This window comes from Melospiza melodia, chromosome 14 (genome assembly GCF_035770615.1).
Source record: "Melospiza melodia melodia isolate bMelMel2 chromosome 14, bMelMel2.pri, whole genome shotgun sequence".
In the NCBI taxonomy this organism is placed as follows: domain Eukaryota; kingdom Metazoa; phylum Chordata; class Aves; order Passeriformes; family Passerellidae; genus Melospiza; species Melospiza melodia.
Genome location: NC_086207.1, coordinates 6,384,366 through 6,406,971, shown reverse-complemented (window position 1 = coordinate 6,406,971; position 22,606 = coordinate 6,384,366). Strand labels below are relative to the sequence as shown.

General features: G+C 40.3%; 1 protein-coding gene across 4 annotated transcripts in view; it reads right to left on the bottom strand.

Annotated features, from left to right (window-relative positions):
- Window positions 1-22,606, bottom strand: part of SLIT3 (slit guidance ligand 3) — a 491,085-nt gene that overhangs the window by 434,738 nt on the left and 33,741 nt on the right. For all 4 annotated transcript variants that reach the window (XM_063168563.1, XM_063168565.1, XM_063168564.1 and 1 more), the window contains one exon: window positions 10,813-10,884. In XM_063168563.1, the coding sequence (XP_063024633.1) occupies window positions 10,813-10,884 (72 nt within the window). The remainder of the gene's footprint in view (window positions 1-10,812; window positions 10,885-22,606) is intronic.

Sequence of the window (22,606 nt, the reverse complement as noted above, 5' to 3'; positions counted from 1 at the left end):
GCACAGCTGGGCATTTCCCATCCCATGGCAGCACCAGAAGAGCCTCACTGAGATCCCTGGCTCACACCGGGGTGTGCCATCGTGTCCTCCCCACAAACCCAGCAAAGGACACGGATTTGGGGTTTATTGCAGTGGCAGGCACTCTCCCAGGGTGGTGTTTGCAGTGCAGCCCTTCCTACAGCAGGAGCCAAGGAAGGGGAGGTGTTTAAGAGAAAAACCTCCTGCAGACCAGCGAGTTCTGGGATCAGATAACACCAAGGCACTGCAAAGGCTGCTACTTCTGCAGAAAAGGTCCTAGTGAAAAACCCAGCACAACAACCACCAGCTCTGCTCCCAGTGAGGGATTCTAAGGTATGGGGTTAATCAAGGAGTTACTGGGAGAAAGGAGAGCAGGGTAGCACAAACTCAAGGTGAAAAAGCAAATATTCCATCCAGTGCTTTTGAAGATGCAGTCACTTTGTACATATGCTTGTTGTGAAGAAATCAGTTTGGGGCTCAGAGACTGTGTGTCCCAGGGCACTCAGCAGCCCTCTTCAGTCCCAGCAAGGACAGTGAGGCAGGGCTGACTGATTTTTCATCTGATTCTGATGATTATCAGAACTTACAGGCAGGTCTGTTCCTGTGGCTGTGTGGTAGGACACAGGATTATTCTCCCAACAAAAGGAGCTAACTCTACAAGCACAATATTTGGTTTCATATCGGATGCTTTTCTTGTCAGCATTTTTCCCCTCACAGTTCACTGAGCACTGATGTTGTACCATGCATGGAAACCATTCAAAACATTAAACTTAACATTCCTTTGTAGATCAATAGGAATGGACTAAATTCATATCAGCTGTTTCCTGAGGAAAACATTTCATAGATGTCTTTAGCAACAGCCCATCAGGGAGTTTAACAGAGCAGAGCAAAAGGCAGGTACTTAATTTCAAATATGCTTCAGTCCATTTTCTCACTAATATTTGCATTTTCATTGTAGAAAATCTCAACATTCAACAGTGGCAATTAGGGTATATTTGAATAATCTCACTAAGTTCCAAAGTATTATATAAGGGAAACATTAAAAATCAGCTCATGAACTTTGTATAACACATGGTGCTGTGACCTTTTGTTTTCAGTGTGTTACACTGAGTGAAGAAATAAAATCAGCTCAAAGGCCCACCTTGTACAACATCCTTGTCTTAGCCATGAGAGCAAGATGATGATAAACCACCCTTGCCAATTTACTCCCATAGCCCTGTAACATTTAATGACTTGCACGGGTTATTTTAATTTTGTTTCATGAATATTTTCTGCCCTTGTAAGTTTTACAGTGCAGTCTGCTCTGGGGACGTGGGGCTGTGTCAGGCTCCAGATCAAATCCCCTGGTTCAGCTCCTGACCCTTCTCACAGGCACACACAGCCCCAGGCTACAATCCCACAGCTCTCCCAACTGCAGGCACTGGAATCAAAATGAAATCCTGGAGCATTTATGACTGTATTTCAAAAGCAAACCCAGTGCATTTAAAAGTAATAGCAGCTTTCATTTTCAGGACCTTTAAGTGTCTGAAATACTTTAAACAGGCATGGCCTGTTACCCCTGTGAAACACATGGAAAAGCTCCAGAAAGCCTCACTTAAGCTTCCCCTTGTACACACTGCAGATTTCAAGAAGAAAATCAAATGATAATTAAAACAAGGATGTATTTGGCCTTGCATCATTTTATCCACCAAACCCTTAACTCATGGGGCACTCTGACTGGGCCATAAATGTCTGTAGGTAAATCAGGGTTCTGCTGCCATGGAACAACCAGGAGAGCTGCAGCCAGCAAACTACTGATGGGGAATGGCCTTTTCTTTTGAAAGACACTGATGAAAATCAAGATTTCCCATGCAGCACTTGTAATTTAACACTCATTAGCATCTCTGCACCAGTGATCATGCCCCCTACTTCCACTATCCACACACACCAAAAGAAATTCTCATTATCTGCAACATATTTCCAAAGTATTTGAAAGGACTTTTACAAGAGGATGAATGTAAACTCCTCTTTGGCCTCAGGATGACAGTCTATTATGGAAAGTAGCAGAAATATTTACATTATCATTATGATATTTTTCCTGTTGCGTAGATGAGATGTCTGCACTTCAGGTCATCAGTTCAATCTGTTCCTACATTTGCTTTGTGTGAGGAAACTGCCTCAGTGTGAAAATAATGCCAAATGCATTCTAATCTCTGTTCTCCAGAAGGAAAAGACAATCATATTCACCCTGCATTGTCTCCTAGTTGCAGCAATGACAATTTACAAGTGAATTTACCGCTGCTCATGGACCAGCCTCCAGCAGCTCTGAAGCACTGAACACTCAGGAAAACACTTTTCAGCTTTTTCAGGCTGAAGGGGAAAGGCAAAAATTTTCACATAACAACTAATTGATTCAAATGAAGTTTTCAAACAAGAAAAGCATACAGCAATATGGATAGTATATATAATATACTATATAATATATAGAGTATATATATATTATATAGAATATTATATATATGCTATATATATAGTATATATAATATAACATACACCGTGATGTGCTGACATTTGCTGACTAGCTCTAATGGCAAGGCAAAAAAAAGGCACATGAACAAAGCAAATGCAGTAAATCTGAGCCTGACAAACTTAGAGCTGCACAGACTACCAGGGTTATCCAGTTTCCGGAAAAGAAACTGCCTATAAACCATCAGAATCCCCCAGTAATAATATACCTGTGATACAACCTAATTCATCTCCAGCTGCAAACCCACAGCTGCTCAATCCTCGGTCAGGCTCCAAAGCAGCCCCTGAGTGCCACAGACAAACCCACCCTGCAGGGGCCACCAACCCTGCCACCACCACAACTCAAACCTCAAACCCCAGGAACCAGAACCCAGCAAGCACTGCAGGAGCTGCAGAACTTGGACTGCTGCTCACAGAAGCAAAAAAAAAAAAAATAAAATAAATAAAAAAAAAGAGCCCAAATTGTGAGGCCTAAGCTAAAGCAGCAAGCCAATAATGCCCACCCACAACTGCTGTGTTTTGAGACATAACAGCTCAGTCATGTGGAAGCCCTGGTAACCAGAAGCTGTCACTGTTTTTCCCCCATTTAAACTCATCACTCTGACGACAGGAGCTGGAGGCAGTTAATAAGGACACATTTCAGAGCTGGCAGAGCACACAGAGCCACCCCCAGAACCCTCAGCATGTGCAGCTCTCAGTCAGGGGCTGACTGACCATGCAGCCCCCATCCAGCTGCCCTTGCTGGGACTCACTCAAACCACAGCAAATCCTGCACAAGTTTTCACAAAAGCCTGATTTTGCTAAGCACCTCCAGGATGTTCTCAAAAAGAATGAACTCTGATGGGAATTGATGTCTAATTGTGAGCACACACTGAATTTTTCAGTATTCCTTGTTTGATACTAAGAATAAGGCAAATTTTAAGCAGCATCAGAAACTACTTACAAGGGCTCTGTTGATGCAAAATCATGGTCTGTACTTGGTGAGCTCACAGGGCTGCTCTTGGTGTGAGCATTTTGCTATTCAGGATTGCTTTGAGAAACCAGTTACAGTATTTTTAATGTTTTATATCCAAGCCATGTGATTTGAAACTTGAATATATCTCAGAGTGCTTTGAAAACCCCAACATTCAGGAAAAGGGACACCAAGCAGCATGGCTAAAGCTAGCAAATAATTATCAAATAATTAAATGGCAAATTGATCCCACTAATTTGGAGCCTCCTGATTTCTTGAGCTTATCAATGAAAAGATGTCACCCTTCAAAATTTATTCTCATAGCACTGGAACATTTAATGCAAAGGAAGTAATAGCAAAGGAAAAAACATTGGAAATGCAATTGAGGAGTTACCCAGCTAACAGAGTAAAACAACTTATTTCCAAAGCAGACTTATGCTTAATCTGCATGTGTGGCATTTCTTCTGGAAATGTATAATCCTTTGCCACAAACTCCCTTAAATAGCTTTGTAATAAGATGACCTGATCACAAGTTGGCAATAGGAGCCTCCTTAGAAGGGAGACGCCACTAAAACCCAGCAGCAATTTTCACAAAAACACCCTTTCCTCCCCAGTGGTGTCTGTTTCCCTTAAGAGGGGAAAAAAGACATCTGCACACTATCATTTCAAAGAACCAATTTCACACGGGGAAAAAAAGCAGCCCTGAGGAGGAAGCCTTCTGGCTTTTAAACATGTTTTCCTTTGTTTTCTATTTTCAGTAATAATAAGTTTAAAATATTTTATATTTTTAATTATTTTTCTGCACTGATTTAGACAGAAGAAGATCCTTATACTCTCCAAATTAAATTGGTGTCTACTTGTATAAAAAAAAATAAATATATTATTTACAAGCAGAGCCCAAAAGAAGATGTACAATGACTTCAGCTTGATAAATGGTGTAAATGTCATCCAGTTATCTGCAGCACAAGCCCCTGACCTAATGCACATCTTTCCCAAGCCAGAAGTGCACCCCAGAGACCAGCAAACACTTACTGTAATTATTTACTGTCTTCTGAAAAGAGCTGCTGTGATCTATACACAGTAAAACTACAATTATTGGATGTGGATGAAACCACAAAAACACCCTGTTACAAACCCATGCTCTTTTGTCATGGCAACACCCTAACTCAAACCCCTGCAACAATTGAATTGTCAGCATCCTGCTTTAATGGGAAATGATAATGGAGCAATCTGGGAGAGCTTTCTCTCTAGAAAGAGAACAAACAGAGGAATAAAGAGGACACTAAGAAAATGTATGATCTGGTTGCTTTTCCAAGCACAGCTTGTAATGACACCCACAAGATGAAAGAGTTTGAGCAGGAGCTGTGGTTTGGGGCTCTGAGCTGGCTGAGGATGGGGCTGCACAGGAGGGGTCACCAGTGACACTTCCCAGAGAGCTTCCAGCAGCAAATCCTGGAAAAATCAGCCATGTGCAACAAACCCCTGGCTACAATAAACATCTGAGCTGCACAGGAACCAGAGGAAAGCAAACACTGGGAAAATGTGACACACACTGCACTCACCCAGTGCCAGGCAGGAGGCACAGACTCACCTGGGCCCTGCAGCACAGCAGTGTCCTCAGGGAAGGTGACAACACCTTCATATTTACATGGTATTTACAGCTTCCTAACTAGAGCAATAACTAAACAAATCCAGCTGCTCCTACCAGGAATCATCCAAGGAAAGTACTTACACAAAATCACATACACACACTGCACACATAAGGAAGTGAACAAGTCAAGGAAAGAGATGGCAAATAGCAATTTCTAAACATAAAACACTGCCCTGCTGTGATTTCACTGTCAGTAAAGTGAATTCCCCAAGTCAGCTTTGCCTGTGACAGACACTGGTCAGGCATCTCTCCCTGCTCTGATCTCACCCCTCAAGCCTCTCATTTTGTTTTCTCTCCCTGCCCAGCCGAGAGGAGCAGTGACAGAGCAGCTTTGGGCACAAGTGTCCCACCAGGGTCAGCCCAGCACACAGCCTCACCATTCTGGGACTCTGCTAAAACCAAATATTGCCTCTTTTTAAGGCTACTCACAGAATTTGTGTTGTGTGCTGCAAGTACCTACTCACTGTTTTATCCATCTATCAATCTACTTTCCAAATATTCCACTAGAGGAGAAATAAGCATCCCACTGATCCAGCTCTGACAAATCTCACAGTGCTGCAAATACTGACACCATGTTAACAGCGAGCAGCTCATTACTGAATGGCTGCTCCTGATACTGAGAGAAAATGTCATTTCATTAAAAAAAAAACTTGTTTTATAATGTTTCCATGCTACTTAAGCCTACTTTAGAAATAACTGTAAATGAAGATGATAAAACATTGGGACAATATGATAAAACAATATGATAAAATATTTAGAAATATGACAAACCAATATGATAAAACACTTAGAAATAACTGTAAGTGAATATGATTAAACATTGGGACACCACAACTAGAAAATTTAAACACAAAGGTATTGGGCACACTCAGCCATGGACCCAAAATGTCCCCATTCAGGATCACAGGGCTCTGCTCCCACACTAAAACACTCATTTTTGGAATAAAATCTAATTCTGATAGTACTCAAAAAGTAAAAAAAAATCATTTCAGAGTCTAATGGATGCTTCCACTATCCTGATATTTTGGTGTCAGGTTTCAGTATCTAAGTTTCCAGAGCCTGGTTTGCCCAGTCAAGAAGCAACTAAGGCAGTTCATTAAAAGTAAATAGACCCAACCCAAATAGTCCAGGGCTATAAATTTGCTAGAGGCAATAATTCTCACTGCAAGACTTGAGTTTAGAGCCCTTCTAAGAGGTTTTTTTCACACACACAAAGGAGCTTTCCCATGACTACTTAGCAGCTAGCCTGAGGTATAGAGGCTTCAACAATGAAACAAATATATTCTTACATGACAGGGTGTTTGTGGGAAAACGAGCTTGTTCCCCCCTTTTGTTTCCAAAGATAAATAAGTATCTCATGGACCCCAAGAATACTTGCTTTTTAGTGAAAAGCAGATGCACTACAGTCATTTTACACACAAGCTTTGCACACAAAGGAAACAGGATTCCAGCAGGCTCAAATCTTTGCTTACAACCTTTACAGATAAATTTCACAAGTTGTTTTGGATATAAGGAAATAATTTACTTAGAATCAAAACCTAGTTTCATAGCTGTTAAATTACATGTTTCATTTTATTATACTTTTTCTATGCATTTCATTACCTGTATTAAAATACCTGTTCCTTTATGGATAGATATTAGTAAGTACCTGAAACTACTAAAAAAAATCTTTCATGCTTTTATTTCTCAATTCATTAAAAAGGTCTTTTCCTTGATTCAGTTTTCTCATTAAAAGTGCCTGCATTTTGAATTATTAGATAATTATCCCAGATAAAACAGTTGAGAAGCTTTAAAACCTAGGCAGTAAAAGCAACAGAGCAATGAGAAACATTTCCACCAGAGAATCCAATCATTCACCATCCAACTTAAACTTAAAACCCTTATCTAAACCAAAGCAAACAAAATCCATGAGTCTCAAAGCCACTCTTTCTAGAAGAAAAGGCTCAAAGCTTTATGAGAAACTCACTTTGTGGGACGCCTCACATTCCATTTTAGGTTTATTTCACTATATATGTTCCTGCTGGTAATACCAACCAGATGTGACAACGAAGCCCAGCCAGCCCTGTAAAAGATTCAAGGATATCCTGAAGCTCAGAATTCAGGAGAGGCTCGGAGAAAAAAGCCAAAGGTACCTGGAGTTGAAGTGAGGGTTGAGGTTATAATCTGGGAAACACTGTGAATTCCATTTCAGTGGTTATCAGAAAGGGGATTGCAGTGGGAATGCACTGAGCACGACCTGGTGACACACACGGGGACATCAGGGACAGCAGCACTGCTGTCCCAAGCCATGTGCACATGGAGAACCCCCCGGTTTGTCCTGCAGCTTTTCAAGCACATCATTGACATGAAACCAGGTCCTGCATTCTGACTGCCAGCAGCAGCAGGGCTGAAGAGACTCTGCTGATACCAACCTACAGAAACAAAGCTGGTGCCTCCAGTAAAGCCCCAGGTTTCAGCCCGGCTGGCAGAACACACAGAAAAGCCTTCAGTTGCTTTTTCAGCCTTTAACTACTCCTGAAACATTAACAAGTCTTCCCTGAAACCCCCCAGCACACAAAATTCCTGCATGTTCAAGCAGCTCCATCACTCCATCTCCACCAAATTTTAGCCATGATAATAAATATGCTCCATTTTCACACTTAGAATGTCACCAAACTTAGAATGTCATCTTTCTATTTAGCTTTATCTTACAGAAAAGTCCCACTCCTACCTTCATTAACAAAGCCATGGGCTGTTACATTCACTGCATGCCTGCTGGGGAGGGCAGCTTCAGAATCACAGAATTCATCTTTATTTCCTCCATGAACAAGACTAGGAGCTCTTCAGTCCAATGAATAAACCCAAATTTTACAACCTGGGCATACTGCACAGAAATGTTTAGTTCTTGGAAATTTTGCATTGTTGGAGATGTAGCAAGCTTACAAAATTAAAATACTTGAGTTGTGGACTTTTTATTTTATGAGGATTATAATTATTAAGAAGAAAATAACAGAGTAATGTCTGAGTAACTCAGAGTCAAGAGCTGGAAAATATGGCAGCAGAAGTACTATACTATACCGTGGAAAATTAAAATTAAGACCAGCCTTATCTACACTTTTTAATGTTCATTTAAATTCACTGCTCGTAAATTCCACAGAATCTACCTCACCCCTGCATCAGCCTGTCTTATAGATTTTTGTTTCACTGCTTTTATGCCCTTTCATCACTTTCTCAGCTCTGCTTTTTTCTGGAGAGGCCGGGTGAGAGCAGCTGCAGGGAGGAATGCAGCATCACTGCCCCTGCACTCAGGCAGCGAGAGCAGAGGGGCACTGCTGGATTCACACAAGGCAGGGCAGAAATGAGAAACAACAGCTCTGAATCTACCAGCAGTGGGACCAAGACAGCAAAGTGAAACAATAGAGAGCAACCATATAGATATATATGTGTGGGTGTATTTTTATAAATTCTAGTAGGAAGCAAATTTTTCATTCTTCTCCCATGACGGAAAAACACACAACCAAACTACCCTTGGAACTGTAACTGTTCACTTGAGCTAAGATTTATTTGCTTATAATACACACTGTATTTATATAACACTTGTATCTTCAAAAGAAAAAGCGAGTTTCTTCTGACAAACAGAGTTAAAGTGATCTATCTAATGCTCTGCTCAACAGTAAGCAAGACTGAAAGGATGTCAGTGAATAAAGACAAATGTTCCAACAGCACCCGTTGGGAGGCATTACAGAACACAGCTTTCAGATTAATCACTCCATTCTATGGAACTTTATTACAATCTTTATATTCTAAAAGCAAAATTATTGCCTTTGCTGTTAAGGGCTATAATGCATCATGATTACATGACCTACTGAAAAACACACTGTGGTACTGAACAGCCTCAGCTACTTTGGCTTCAGTTCTTTGTGCAAGGACAGATGCACACAAGTTATCAACACACACAGCATTCCATTGAAACCACAAATTACCAGAGAGCTCCTCTCCTCACATCCAGGTACAATGAAACCACACTCAGAGCAATTTCCAACATGTTAAACTGGAATTTGTAGGGATCCAGGTAAACTCTGTGAAAGTTTTTCTCTGGAAAGCATCATCTTGTCCTTAGAAAACCAACCCACGTCAAGCAACTCTTCTAACAAATAAATACAACTGGCACCTTCCAGAGACCAGATAATGGTATCTGCAACCATGTCCCAGCTCACACTTTATACTCAAGTGGAGTTTCAAGATGTAAAATTTCAAAACCATGCAAAGGACATTGGGAAATGCAACCAAATTGTTCAGCTCAAGCAGATCCATTCAGCAGACATGTCCTAGTGAATTCAAAAGCCATGACAAAGCTTGCAAAACAAGTCCGACAAAGATTTTTCCAAGCAGATTTTAAGACTAAAACACATCTATAGCTTATATTTTTTAATATATTTTTTATATCTGCAGAAAAATGGCAGTGACCTGTACAGTTTTTCATGTCAAGTTTGGGCAACACCAGAAGTTCATTAGAGAATTTCTCCAAAATGTCAATATCACTTGTTGCACAGCACTTTTCACCTTGCCTCTTTTAAACACAAACCAAGATCCTACTTCTTTAAAGTCATCTGATTCCAAAATTAATCTGCCCTATCACCATGTGGTTTGTATTTCCACTGGAAGAAAAATTTACTGTCTAAATAGTTTGGTTGCACATAGATGCATTAAAACAATTATAAAAACCCCACATAAATGGACAATTTTTTCAGCCACCCTGTAATAACTTCACAATTTCACTGACCAAATCACAAGTCTTAGGATCTAATTTTCCATAAACAGCCTCAAGCATTAAAAGAACAGTTTGACCAAATTTCAAAAAGGCAGTGTGGATCATGAGTTAAACTTTGGCAGGATGAGAAAATTATTTCAAACAGTTTTTGACTACTCCTTTGGAAAGGCAGGTGACCCTTTTTTGATAGTAACTATGCAGGCACCTTCTCATCCATTTTATTTTTATACACTTAAAAAAATATATATTTTGAAAATCGTCCAGTTATTGTTCTAACACCACCCTCTCCCTCCTCCCACCAAAAACAAATGTCAAGTTCATTATATCTTTCTCTTGCTGTTGAAGTGAGTCTTGATGCCATCTAAACATTTTATAACACAGTTTTTATATTTCAAATTAAAAAATATTTACTTGTCCATAATTTCTCCTCTTTCTGCCTGATGAAGCAGCAGCCATAACTTTGCTGGTCTATCTGGCAAAGCCTGACTCACTTGAAAAGATAATTTTCCAAACTAAAGAATTTGTAGCCACCTCCATTATTTTAAAATAAGTATAAGTACTTATTTTTAAAATAAAATCAGTATATGCACTTTGTGGACCTCTAGCCTGAACCAGATATGTGAACCTGACACTTTCTATGGTTTCTGTAGCTCTACAGAGAGAATTCAAAATAAGTCACCTTGACGTCATCCTGGTGAATGGATGAGGAACACAAAAATTCTGTGGTTTCTCTTCCCTCTGATATTTATGCTCTACCAAATTACAGCTACACACAAGCAAACATAACACATCCCCTAAAAAACCCTCACTAAGTGGCAGTTTAATATCACAGAAATTAAACCTCTCGCCGCAGTCAAAACACAAACATGTGAATCTGCACAATAAGGAACAGAAAATAGAAACACACCACAGGAAAGTAAATCAGGTTATACTTACAGCCTAGTTAACTTCTGTGTGTTCTGGAAAAGCAGCTCGGGAAGAACTTGCAGTTTATTCTTGTTCAGACGCCTAAAGAGTTATAATCAGAATAAAAAAAAAAAAAAGATTAGATTATCTTCCAATTGAAGAAGTTTATTCTATTGTGCATAAACACATGAAGCTCCCATTGCATTAAACCTCATGCTATGAATTTGCCATTGGATTCCTTGAGCATTTTATTCATACAGGAGCCAAACTGTGTCACTTGTAGACCACCTGCCCACGTGCACGAGGTGGGGAGTCAAGGACAGGCACCACAAAGTTTTAATATGGATGAGTACAAAAACATAACTTTTAAATTTTCCTCTGGATGCCTACTGAGAATCATACACTGCTTCAGGAACAGCTACTGGCAGGAATCTGGATTTTCATTCTTCTTCAATAAATGTAGGCACAGTAAATTCAGTAACTTGACCAACCAAGATTATTCCCAGATTAGCTATTATTTCTGTAGTATACATAATTGCTTTTTTAAAAGAATTTTCTTGAAACTTCACTTGGAAAACCTGAGCACTGTTGTAGAAAATATGAACATATGGGTAACCAGATGACTACATGGTGATTTGAAATAGAATATTAATCCTGAAGATTCTTCCAGGAACATTTTAGAGAACAGATTAGTGTTTATACATTAGTCCCTTTTACTCACTCACTACACAAGTTTTTACTCTGGTGACAACTTGCCAGTTTTTAGCAAACAACTATTCCAAGCTATTCCAGCCCTGTAACTATAAAAAGCATGAGCCTCCTCTCCATAAAATGTGTGACAGCCCTGCAAAATCTGCAAGAACTTCTGCTTCAAGACACAATCCTGTTCTTCAATTCTTTTTCAATGGACACACTCACCTGCTCTCACAGCCCTAACGAATGCTATTTGCAAAATGAGTTCACCTGAGCTAATTACAATCAATCTCCACTGCATAAAGGGGAAGCTGAGCTGTTCTCGAAATTCATATCAGAGCTTTGTGCCCCCTTTGTTCCCAATCCACCTTCAGGTTAACTTTGATAGCAGCTCCATTTCTGCTGAAGTTTTGATCTCCAAAGACTCCTGGAGCTTTTATAAACCCTCTGCTGCTTAGCACCCCATATCTGCTTTTCACTTCTCTGGCATGCTGAGTAATCTCACTATCAGAATTCAAGAATTTTTGGAATTGAAAGGCTTTCCTGAGATCAAACTAACATTGTGGGGTTTCATATGGCAGAGTTTTCACATGGCCACCATATGAACGTGTCTTGTGAGACAAAGGGGTGATGGAGGAGAGGGGAATTTCAACTTCTCTTTCTGACACCTAGAACAGATCAAAGGCTGCGTCTGCAGGCTCCCAGAGCCCGAGCACTGTGCATTACACACACCACATGAGAACCAGTATTTGGATCTGCTGAAGTTACATCCTGCAGCTTCTACCAAATACTCAATGACATTTATGAGATAAATGGACAAAACAGCAAATAAACCTCTAAAGAATATGAGAGATGCTAGTTTTGCATCTGAGAAAATACATGGGAAGATTTGAAACTGGTTTCCCTTACACCCATGTGACATTTTACAATTTCATACTTAAGTAAACCATCTTATTTAATTCAAGGTTGATGGCAATGTGCTACTTAGCCCTCATCAGAATCATTGCTTTGGTTAATCATGTTTATCTTTTAGAATAACAGAATGAAATATAAGAAAGAAAAATACTTATTCAGGGCTTAGCACTCCTCATCCATCCTCCTTCACCAAGGCCAGCACGAGTCATTGAGACATACTGAACAAAACCAACTTATTTATCATCCAAAATGTGAGAGTGCCAGTGAAATATACGTCTCTTACACACGGTGTGAAATGTTTATTCCTGTGTCTGATTATCATTTCAGATCTTACAATGTACACATAATTATGCACTGTCAACCCAAAGTCATCTGACTCATCTCAAAGAAACATCCCAGGAATATGTTCAAGGTTATTCTTTTCTCTACTTGCAAGGATTTCACAAATGCTGAGCTTATGTTTATTGTTCTAAACCAAAGAAGCTAATCAAAATCAGATTCAATTTATAGAGCAGGAGGTTTCACAACAACAAGCAGACACAAAAATATATGTAGTAACAAGAAATTGTATTTCCAGGTTAGTAAACGTTTCACTGAGAAGTGAAACATTTACAACTTCCAGTGACACAAACAACCCAGAGGGGGAAAAAAGCCTAACATCAAGGGTTTTTCTTTCATTTACTATCAAATTAATCCAGAAGATTGAGCATTTTATATTATTTCCTATTATTTATATGGGCCAACACTCTCCTAACTGTGATAGCAAATGGACCAAGTTCTCAGCTGCCCTTTTTAACTCTCTTAATTTTAATATCTCAACTTCCATACTGACTTTCTTTCAAACATTATATGAAGTAACATCCACACAAGGACCCTTGCAGAGCTCACACTGTGAGCTGCCCTTCACTAGCACTAAACATTTTGTATGGGTCTAAATGTACTTAATATTTTTAATATTGTATTGTATTAAATGAAATGCTTTTTACACTGCAGTAGAAAGCAAACTGAATTTGTGTATCAAGGCCAAGAACTCAATGAAATTCTGCCTTTAACTTATGTAAACTGGATTTTCAAAGTTCCCCAGCACTGCTGGTCAGTGCTCTTGCACAGATTCCATCCTCCAGAAGCTCCAGGTGAGGAATTTTTGTGTTCATCATCTATTTCTGCCACAAACCAGAATTTGCAGCTCTCTAATCCCGGGTTATGTTACTAATTGATAATGAAGCACATTAATGTAGCACCAAGCACCTGAAGACAAGTGTCTGTGCATGTCTTGTTTCAAGCTATGGGACTCTCCAAACCTTCCACCACTTCCTAAGATTTATTTCAAGTTTAAACTTCCTCCAAAAGTCATTTTATTCATAGTTGGGTTCTCAGGGGAGCTGTGGGAGTGAACAGGGAGTTGTTTCTGTTGAACATCACCTACTGTATTATAACTTCTACTGCAATACCTACTGAAATATAAGACAAGATCACCTCATAGAAACTTAGACATATTTGATGTAGGATACATTTAACATGCTCCTATTTATTATGTGCCAGAAAGCCACCAATAGCCTAGGAAAAAATCCCAATTACACCTCTTATTTCTCTTCCTGGACTTGGGAGAAAGGCCATTAAGAAACTCCTCAATACAGAAGTATCAAAGTACCAGACAGGATGTTTTTAAATTCCAAAGAAAGAGACAGAGACATGTTTAAAGATTATTTAATGTAAAGACCAAATGTTCTGGACGGCCATTTGTAAGCAGCGTTTCCTCTGGTTTGACAAAGAGGTGCCAAACACGGATGAAATGCAGTGGAAGATTCCTAACACATCATTTGACAAGAACTGGGGTTTATCCTCACCTTTCAGTGTCAGTTCTAGGACAGAGAGGGAAAATTCCAGTGCAAGGTGGAGCAAACCTTGGCAATGCCAGCACAGGGATGGAGGTGTGCTGGGCACACTGGGGGTCTGCAGCCCCTCCACACCCAATGATCCCAGAGAGGAACAGAAACACCCCTGCTTGCCCAGAGCTGTCCCCATCCCATTACTGCATTGATCTAAATCCTGCTACCTGTCCAGATTTAATCACAGCACCAATTTTGTGTCACTGACACACTTTATGAAAAATCCTTTCCTTAGGATTTTTCCTCCTGACAAGCTGAGAGGCCTCAAGAACAAAATGTAAACAATGGTTATCTGCTGCTGTGGAATGCAACAGGTGCATCTGGGATTGGTCTCATGTGGCTGTTTGTAATTAATGGCCAATCACAGTCAGCTGGCTCAGGCTCTCTGTCCAAGCCACAAACCTTTGTTATCATTCCTTCTTTTCTATTCTTAGCCAGCCTTCTGATGAAATCCTGTCTTCTATTCTTTTAGTATAGTTTTAATGTAATATATATCATAAAATAATAAATCAAGCCTTCTGAAACATGGAGTCAGATCCTCATCTCTTCCCTCACCCTAAGACCCCTGTGAACACCGTCACACTTTTGATTTTGTAACAAGTATCTTGGAAATGGTGAAGCAATACAACAGTGAAGTAAAAATAGTCTGCAAAAAGTTCACAAACAAAATGAGTCAGAGTTTTGTAAAATGATTCTGTGGATGCTGTTCCTGGGACTGTGCGTTATTAACAAATATAGATATTCCTGATTTTAAATTAGTGACTTAAAATAGAAACAACATCAGGTCATACCTGGAAAATGAATTTAAATCCAAGCCAGTTTTGCAGCTGTAACTGGCTACATCATGGAGCAATGTCAGATCAGCTCTGTGAATCTGAACAGTAGACTGTAATTTAAAAAAAAATGTAATTATCAAACAAAATTCTTGGGACTGTTCAGACTAGGAACGCCATTTGGGATGCAGCACAAAAAGAAACCCTTGGAACTGGGCTCTTCCCTCAGGCTGGGAGCACAGCAGCCCTGAGCCAGGATGTGTGTGCACACACAGCACCATCCAGCACCCAGGGCAGGGAGGAACCTGGGGCAGAGCCAGCCAGGATCTGCTCCACATTATGTGACCTGGGACTGCTGGATGGGAAAGCAGCTGCTCAGCCTCCAGTGTATCCCAAACTGGATGCTTTACAGCTCATAAGACCTGCAAAGTATTCGGGGAATTTGGAGCACTGGGCAGGATGATGCATAATCATTGGATGAAGGAACAGACTGGCTGCAGTGCTGGATCAGAGGCAGCTCTGGATGTGCACAGCATGGAGCCCAGACTAATAAACCTCCTGGAAGCTGAAGAACTGTGCAGAGAGGCTCTCCAGGAGTCATATCAGCTCTGGCAATACCTGCATTGAGTCAAATTTATTAACTCTGATTAGACACATGCTGGCTGTGCAGTCAACAATCTCCACACACCACAGCTCCTCCATCTTCCAGGCTCCTTTAACCACTGCTATGCACAGGAAACAGAACTTGGCATGTTCTGTTACGTTAGTCTGCTCCTCAGGTCCCCAAAAGTGACCCAACAGAGCTGACCAGGCACCAAAAGCACACACAAAGCTCTCGATGTGCAAGCCAAGGGTGTCCAGGAGCCATCCATCCCCTCCATGGAGCCACCACAGCAGGACTCTGCTCTATCACAGGGCTCAGAGCCACCCTGGTGCTGCTGGAACATGTTTAGGGAGCTGTAAAGGGTAAAAGCTAAAAGCCCATACTTCTGTCTGCAGGAATTCGGTGCAAAAGTCAAATATTGCTGCTTCTGAAATTATTGTGTATCACTGGCACACTCTTAAGAATGGCTGCTTACTAATTCTTGATACTGGATGTTGACTTCTCACATAAAATTAGTACATAAATGTCTGTACTTCACAGCCTTATCCTGTTACAAACTGCATTTTCTTTCTTTAGAACTCCAATGGCCTAAAATGCAGACTTACAGAATTTGTGACCTTTTTAAGTCCATCCATGCAATGCTGCCCTCTGGTTTATTCTGTTTTCTTTAGAGCAGCCCCACACAGCATCAAACAGTGTTCCAACACTTCCTCTCACCTCCCCAAGCCATTTTGCTCGCATATATAATAAACAAGTGCCAGGTTCTGCCCTGCTGCCCACCTGGGGGTTCCTGTGTCCTGAAGGCAAAGGGGGAGAGGGAAACAACCCCAGTGTCAATCACAGAATATCAAGGGCCCTTAAAAAAACAATGGAGAAGTTATTAACTGTGAAATTCCTGCCTTCCTGGCTCCAACCAGGCTAATCATATTCCTTCCTCTGTCTGAAGCTGGGATAGGAGAGAAACTTAACTATTAAGATTCCCCTGATTATTAAAAACACAGAGTGAAAAACAACCATTGAAGCCTGGAAAGAATGCTACCAGATTGAAGATGTTTCTCAGGATCATTCTCTGAAACAAATGGAGAAAAAGACCTACACTTTTTAATATTAATTATATTTGTGGCTTATTAGTTTTCTTCTGGATAACTTCTGGGTAAGTAAAAAGCCTCAAAATTGGAAAAAAAGTCTATTTTTTCTGAAGGCAGAGGTCATCATTTCCTGCAGGAGAAACTTTCTGTGGGGACTGATTTCAGCTGCATCCCTCACACTCACACCACTGGAAGGGTCACATCCAATCCTGGTTCTGTTGTCTCGCAGAGCTCCACTCACAATAAGAGCAGAGAGGAGCTAAATTTAATCTCTACTGAAGGCATGATCAGCGTAGATGGAATAGAACAAAATGCATATGGAAGCAGAACGAGAGCATTGCTCAACTTGCAGCTATTTTAATCTTTTTGCAAGAAGAATCTAAACCAGATTCTTTGCTACTGCAAAAGAAGGAGAAGACATTCCAAGAATCCTGCAGTGTTCCACCCCTCACAGCAGAACCTCCTTTCCTTCTCAGGGCTAATATCACCAGAGCAAAGATTTAGAAGGTTCAGAAGAATTTCAGGGCTCAGAAATCAAATAAACAGATAAAAAGAACATCTAAAATATCATACTTATGCATTTCTTATACAATTAGTTGGGATAATATGAAAAAGCTTCAGTGCAATCACAATCCTTGACTTCTCACTCGTTTATATCCAAGTTGTACAAGGAGAGGGTCTGAGAAGCAACATTTACAGATCACACCAAATATAATTGTAGATTATACAGTTTAAGATATTTTTGAGATATATTGAGATACTTCTAAGACATTTTGAGACTGAGTATTATCAGCTTCATGCTCTGTTCTCCCAGCTTCAGGACAGTTTTACTCTGAGTAAGAAACAAATCAGAGAAAACCCAAACCTCCTTTTCTGCAAAGTTTCAGTGAGCTGATGCCCATTCACTCCACAAGAAATTTCCTCCTTCAAAGTGAGACTTGCCTGCTTCCCAGGGACAATGGAATCAAGATGAAAGCCCAAAGTAAAAGCAATGCAAGTATCATTTATTCAAACTGGGCAAACTGTGCAGTTTTCCAATGCAATTTGATTTCTCATTATGCCACTGACTCGGTTTGAAAATTTTGAATACCGTAACATGAGTTAGCTCAGGCAAACTGCAAATATTCAGGGCCTGAGCAGAAATCACCACATTTACACAGCTATGGAGGAAAAAGCAAAGGGTCTGACTCTGCTAGATAATCTCACAGCAAAAATCTCTTCGGCACATCTTTGTTTTTCATTTAAAATATCTTGCAGTACTATACTAGCATTAGTGAACATATTTCACCCAGAAGTTTAAGGTGATACATAGGCTCTGACTTAAACCTGACAGTTTTATTATTGTCTCCAAATAGAGCAATTACTTGCTTGTAACCCCACAAATGTGTGATACCCATCAGCCTCCAAATCCTGTCTGCCTTTCTGCTGAGCATTGCCAGCTTTGACCCAGATCAAAGCACTTAATATTTTTCATGAAGTGAGGAGCACTCAGTTCCTTTCCACACAAGTTCAACAACTTTCAAGTTTAACATCCATATTCACACTGCTGTCTATTACACAGTTCATTCTCCAACAGAAAAATAAAAACTACAGTGGTTTTACATTTTTAATGGGTAGCTTTAAAGCAACAGTCCTGCTACTTCAGCCTTTCATATCCAGAAATTATCCAAGTAACTTTGGGTTCACTCCCCAGCTTGGCCATTTATTTTATTTCACACTCAGCACATCTGGGTCTCCCTTTTGGCACTAAGCAAGGTCCCTTTTTCTCCTTTGTTGTCAAGAGATGTATGGCTCCATCATCCTTGGAGATGTGGCTCAGGGAACAGGATGCAGTTAAAAGAGTTCCTACAAGTTACTTAAGGAAGAAGTGGTTACATCACAAGCTTGGGCAGAACCAATAAGCAATAAAAATGACTTAATGCATAAAAGACTGAAATAGAAAGACAGGAGTTACTGAACTCCAAGGAGTAACTAAGTTTTTCTTTGGAAGCACTGGCTTGGGAAGCAGGAACAGGAGCACAGCCAACTGCCTGCAATGGTTTCACCAGAAAATCCTATTAGAGTCAAGAAATCCGTAGTGATCGTTAATGTAACTTCTCCTTTGCTCCATATCACTTCCTCTTGGTAAGGAAAAACAGTCAAGATGCAGCACCCAGTAAAAAAAGTCAACCTTATCCATTACTTTCTGTCATCACCTCTTTATATTACTGCCCTAGGAAATAAAGCCAGACGATCTATAATGGAATTTCAATAAGGGCACTCTGAGGAAGCCCAGAACAACCATATTACAGGATTATGGTGTGGGATAAATGAACTTCTTCATCCACATGATGTGTTATTTCAGAAGCTTTTACAAAAAACCTGGGAGAGATACCACTGCAAGTTGCTAAGGGACCATTTTTTGAAGGAAAACTGTTTATAATAGTTATAACTTTGAGATCCCTTATTACAAATTTAGCAGGCTGGGTGGTCCTGGCTCACATTTTCAAAGCTGTCACAAGTAATAACCTTTATTACCAACTTCTCATTAGACTGAGAAAGATTAGCTCCCCTCCTCAGAAGTGCAGAGTACATGTCTGTGCATTTCAGCAGCACAGGAACTGTGCCTCTGTAACACTTCATAGCTTTCAATACTAGAATCCATCTTTTCTTTTTTTTTCTTTCCAAAGTATCTCCTCATATGAAAATATCCTGACATTAGGAGAGAGGACAGAACTACACAGATGGTCCCTGGCTAGGAGCAAACTACCAACACTGGCAAGGGAAGCAGGAGGAACAGATTTAAATTTCAACTTGTCCGAAAACCAACGTGAAGAAACAAAAACATCCTAACTGCATTCTTGTGATCATCAAAAACTGCCATCAATGCCCTAAAGTGATACAGAAATGGAGAGAAACCTTATTATCAACCTAAGTGAAGATAAGAATAAAGACATGTGTCAGAATGTTCATTAATGAAAACAGCAACAGCAAGAAAATCCTCTAAATGCAGAAGAGGCAAGCAGAGGTGCATGCCCAGTCTCTCAACACAGCAGCAAGTTTACACAACTACTGAGCCACAAACATGCACTATAGTAGCTTATACTTATCTGCAGAAGACTAATGTACAAAAATCAACAATTTCTTTTAACTATCATTCAAAGAAGCCAAAAAAGATTGATCCATAAACCCTCAAGCAGAGAGGGTCTCTGCTGAAGTTGCTTCTCAATTTCTGACAAGTTTTAGAAAGTTTCCTATTTCAAATCAGAAAAAAATTAGGAACTCACACTGTGTAACTTTAAGCACTCATACAGAATGATAGAAACAGGGTTACTTTTTCATTACTCCACTGATTATTGTGAAAAGAACAGGAACATAATCCAAGAAACATAATCTGCTGGAGTACCCCTAAATGTCCATAACTTTTAATATTCATCAAAGTATCATAGACATGACTAAACCATTTTTTAACACTAGTGAGTAATCTCTGCAGCTCAGAGCTGAAAGTCTATGAAGAAAGGAAAAAAAAATTTTAGCATTCACATCTCCAAGCTACACTGTCCCTATTAACAAGCCTTAAAAGTTTATATTATTTCTAGAAGTCAGAAATTGCTGTGAAAACTTCTAAGTACAACTCTTCTTGTCCTTTCTAGCAGAAGGAACAGAACCCTGTTCCTGTTTGGATAAGGCAGCACCAGCCCTGCTCCCCACACCACCCATATATAGTAAGGAATGCTCAGGGCACTCTGGAGCTCCTTCTCCCAGGGATCTGTGCCAAGCAGAACCAGGCGAAAATGAAGAATTGCAGGATCATCTCACACTGGATGCTTTAAAAAGGCTCCATCCTCCCAAGCCAATTGAATGGAATGAGGAAAGGATGGAGTGACACCAAGAGCACGCTGCACACTTGAGTCCAACATGACAAGCAAAAAGCCAATACCAATAAGGTATTGCCCTACTCAAAGAGCTCAAACAGAAACAGCCCCCAACTGCTCTGCCAGCCCTGGAATCACCTGTCACAACTCAGCATCTCCTGAGGAAGACACAAAGGTTATCAGGCACAAAATCTACCTTGCCTAAAAGCTGAGAGCTCCGAGTTTCTGTGATAATTCCTCTGATCCACTTCTGCTTTCCCAGAAGGTTTTCAAATGCAGGGGTCAGCTGTTCTGAGGTGTATCAGCATCCAGCAGCTCCCATTTCTCTCCTGCATTCCTGACACACTACAGGACATCTATTCCACTCAGTCATGAAATACAAATATGAAAATGTACATGGAACATCCACAACACCTGCTTGAACCCTCAATTCCTCTCTTTTTTTTGGGATCCTCATACTAGAACACCTTGACCCAAGCAGAAAGATCCAGAGAAGAGATTATCTCCAAAGACTGAGAGCATGACACCAACATGAAGATAACTATAAACCAGCATGGATTGATTTGTTGTGTTCCATGTGGAAGGGAGGTGCAGCTTGAGGGGAGCTCCAGTTCAACAGACACAGCCAAAATGGAGTTGTGCCACAAAAAATCAAAGTCAAGACTGTACTGATCTGCTCCATGGCAGAGAGACCTCAAGACCTACATATTCATGTATTCTCCAAGAACAAAAGGAGGTTAAGTGCTTTGAATTCATCATGTTTCACTCAGGAGCAGGATTATTTAAGGATTGCTGTGCTCCACAGCATGAAATTCAGCCAACACTTATGGTATTTCTGGGACAGCAAGCAGCATAATCCTTCTAATATGAGGAAGCTCAAAGCAGCAAAACCCTTTTGATGAAATTATTTAAGCTAAATAAAGTTCACCCAAATAATTCCAGACCACTGATGCAGCAGTTCTTACCCAACAGTAACACAGACACTTAAGCATTTCCTACAGATCTGGAAGAAATGACTGCTAAATCCTGAAGTGTTTTGCTTAAACAAATACCCTCATAAATCTTCACCAAGTATAAAAAAAACTGCTAAAATCAGACAAACAAGGCACAGAAAAGAATAATTTTAAAAGCTGTGATGCAATGTCCAGGGCTGATCAGCTTTTCCAAGGGAGTTCTGGCTCAGGGCAGTGGAGGTGTCCTTGTCCCCCTTGCTCTGTCACCACTGCTTTAGGAAGCCCAGGATTCCTGTGGTTACAGAACCTCTTGTCTGCATAAATGAGACCCAAATTTGTTTTTCCATGAGTACTTGTGGGTCAGTGACCTATTACAAAAACGTTTTTGATGAAATCAGGTTCATTTATTTTCATGTTGTTAAAATAAACCTGCTTGTTTTGTGGCCCTGGCCAGAGGCACTAATGCAAACCAAACCCTCTCACTGAAGCATTGCATCCTGCTCCTGCCCTCACCTCCCCTGCACTTTTCCTGTGTTTGGATTCCTCCTGTGCTGGCCTACTGACAGAGCTGCTAATGGCTTCCCTTGGAAAAGAGGGGAGAAATTTTAATTTTTCTTTTTTTTTTTTTTTTTTTTAAATAATGTTTGCAAAAGAAATAAACGGTTTGCTCTTGGACCAGCCATAACCAAGAGCTTGGCTGTCCAGCAGTGGCTGAGTAATGTGTAACTGTGTAATTATGTGCCACAGACAGAGCAAGCCATGAAATTTGATGGTATTAGTGCCCTCTAGGAGCCCACAGGACATAAACACAGTAACCAGGAACTGCCATTTTTCCAACTGCACATACCCTAGTAGAAAATATCACCTCCACACACGTTCAAAGAAGTGGTTTCCTAAAATTATTTCATTCACTGAATAGTCACCAAAGGGTAAGGAAGTGACAGCTACTGCACCACTTCAAAATTTATTTCACAGGAGTCTCATGACAAACACAGAAATAGGGTTCTTGACAAAACCCATGGACAAGAAACAGTGGCAGGGATTTATCTTGGAGC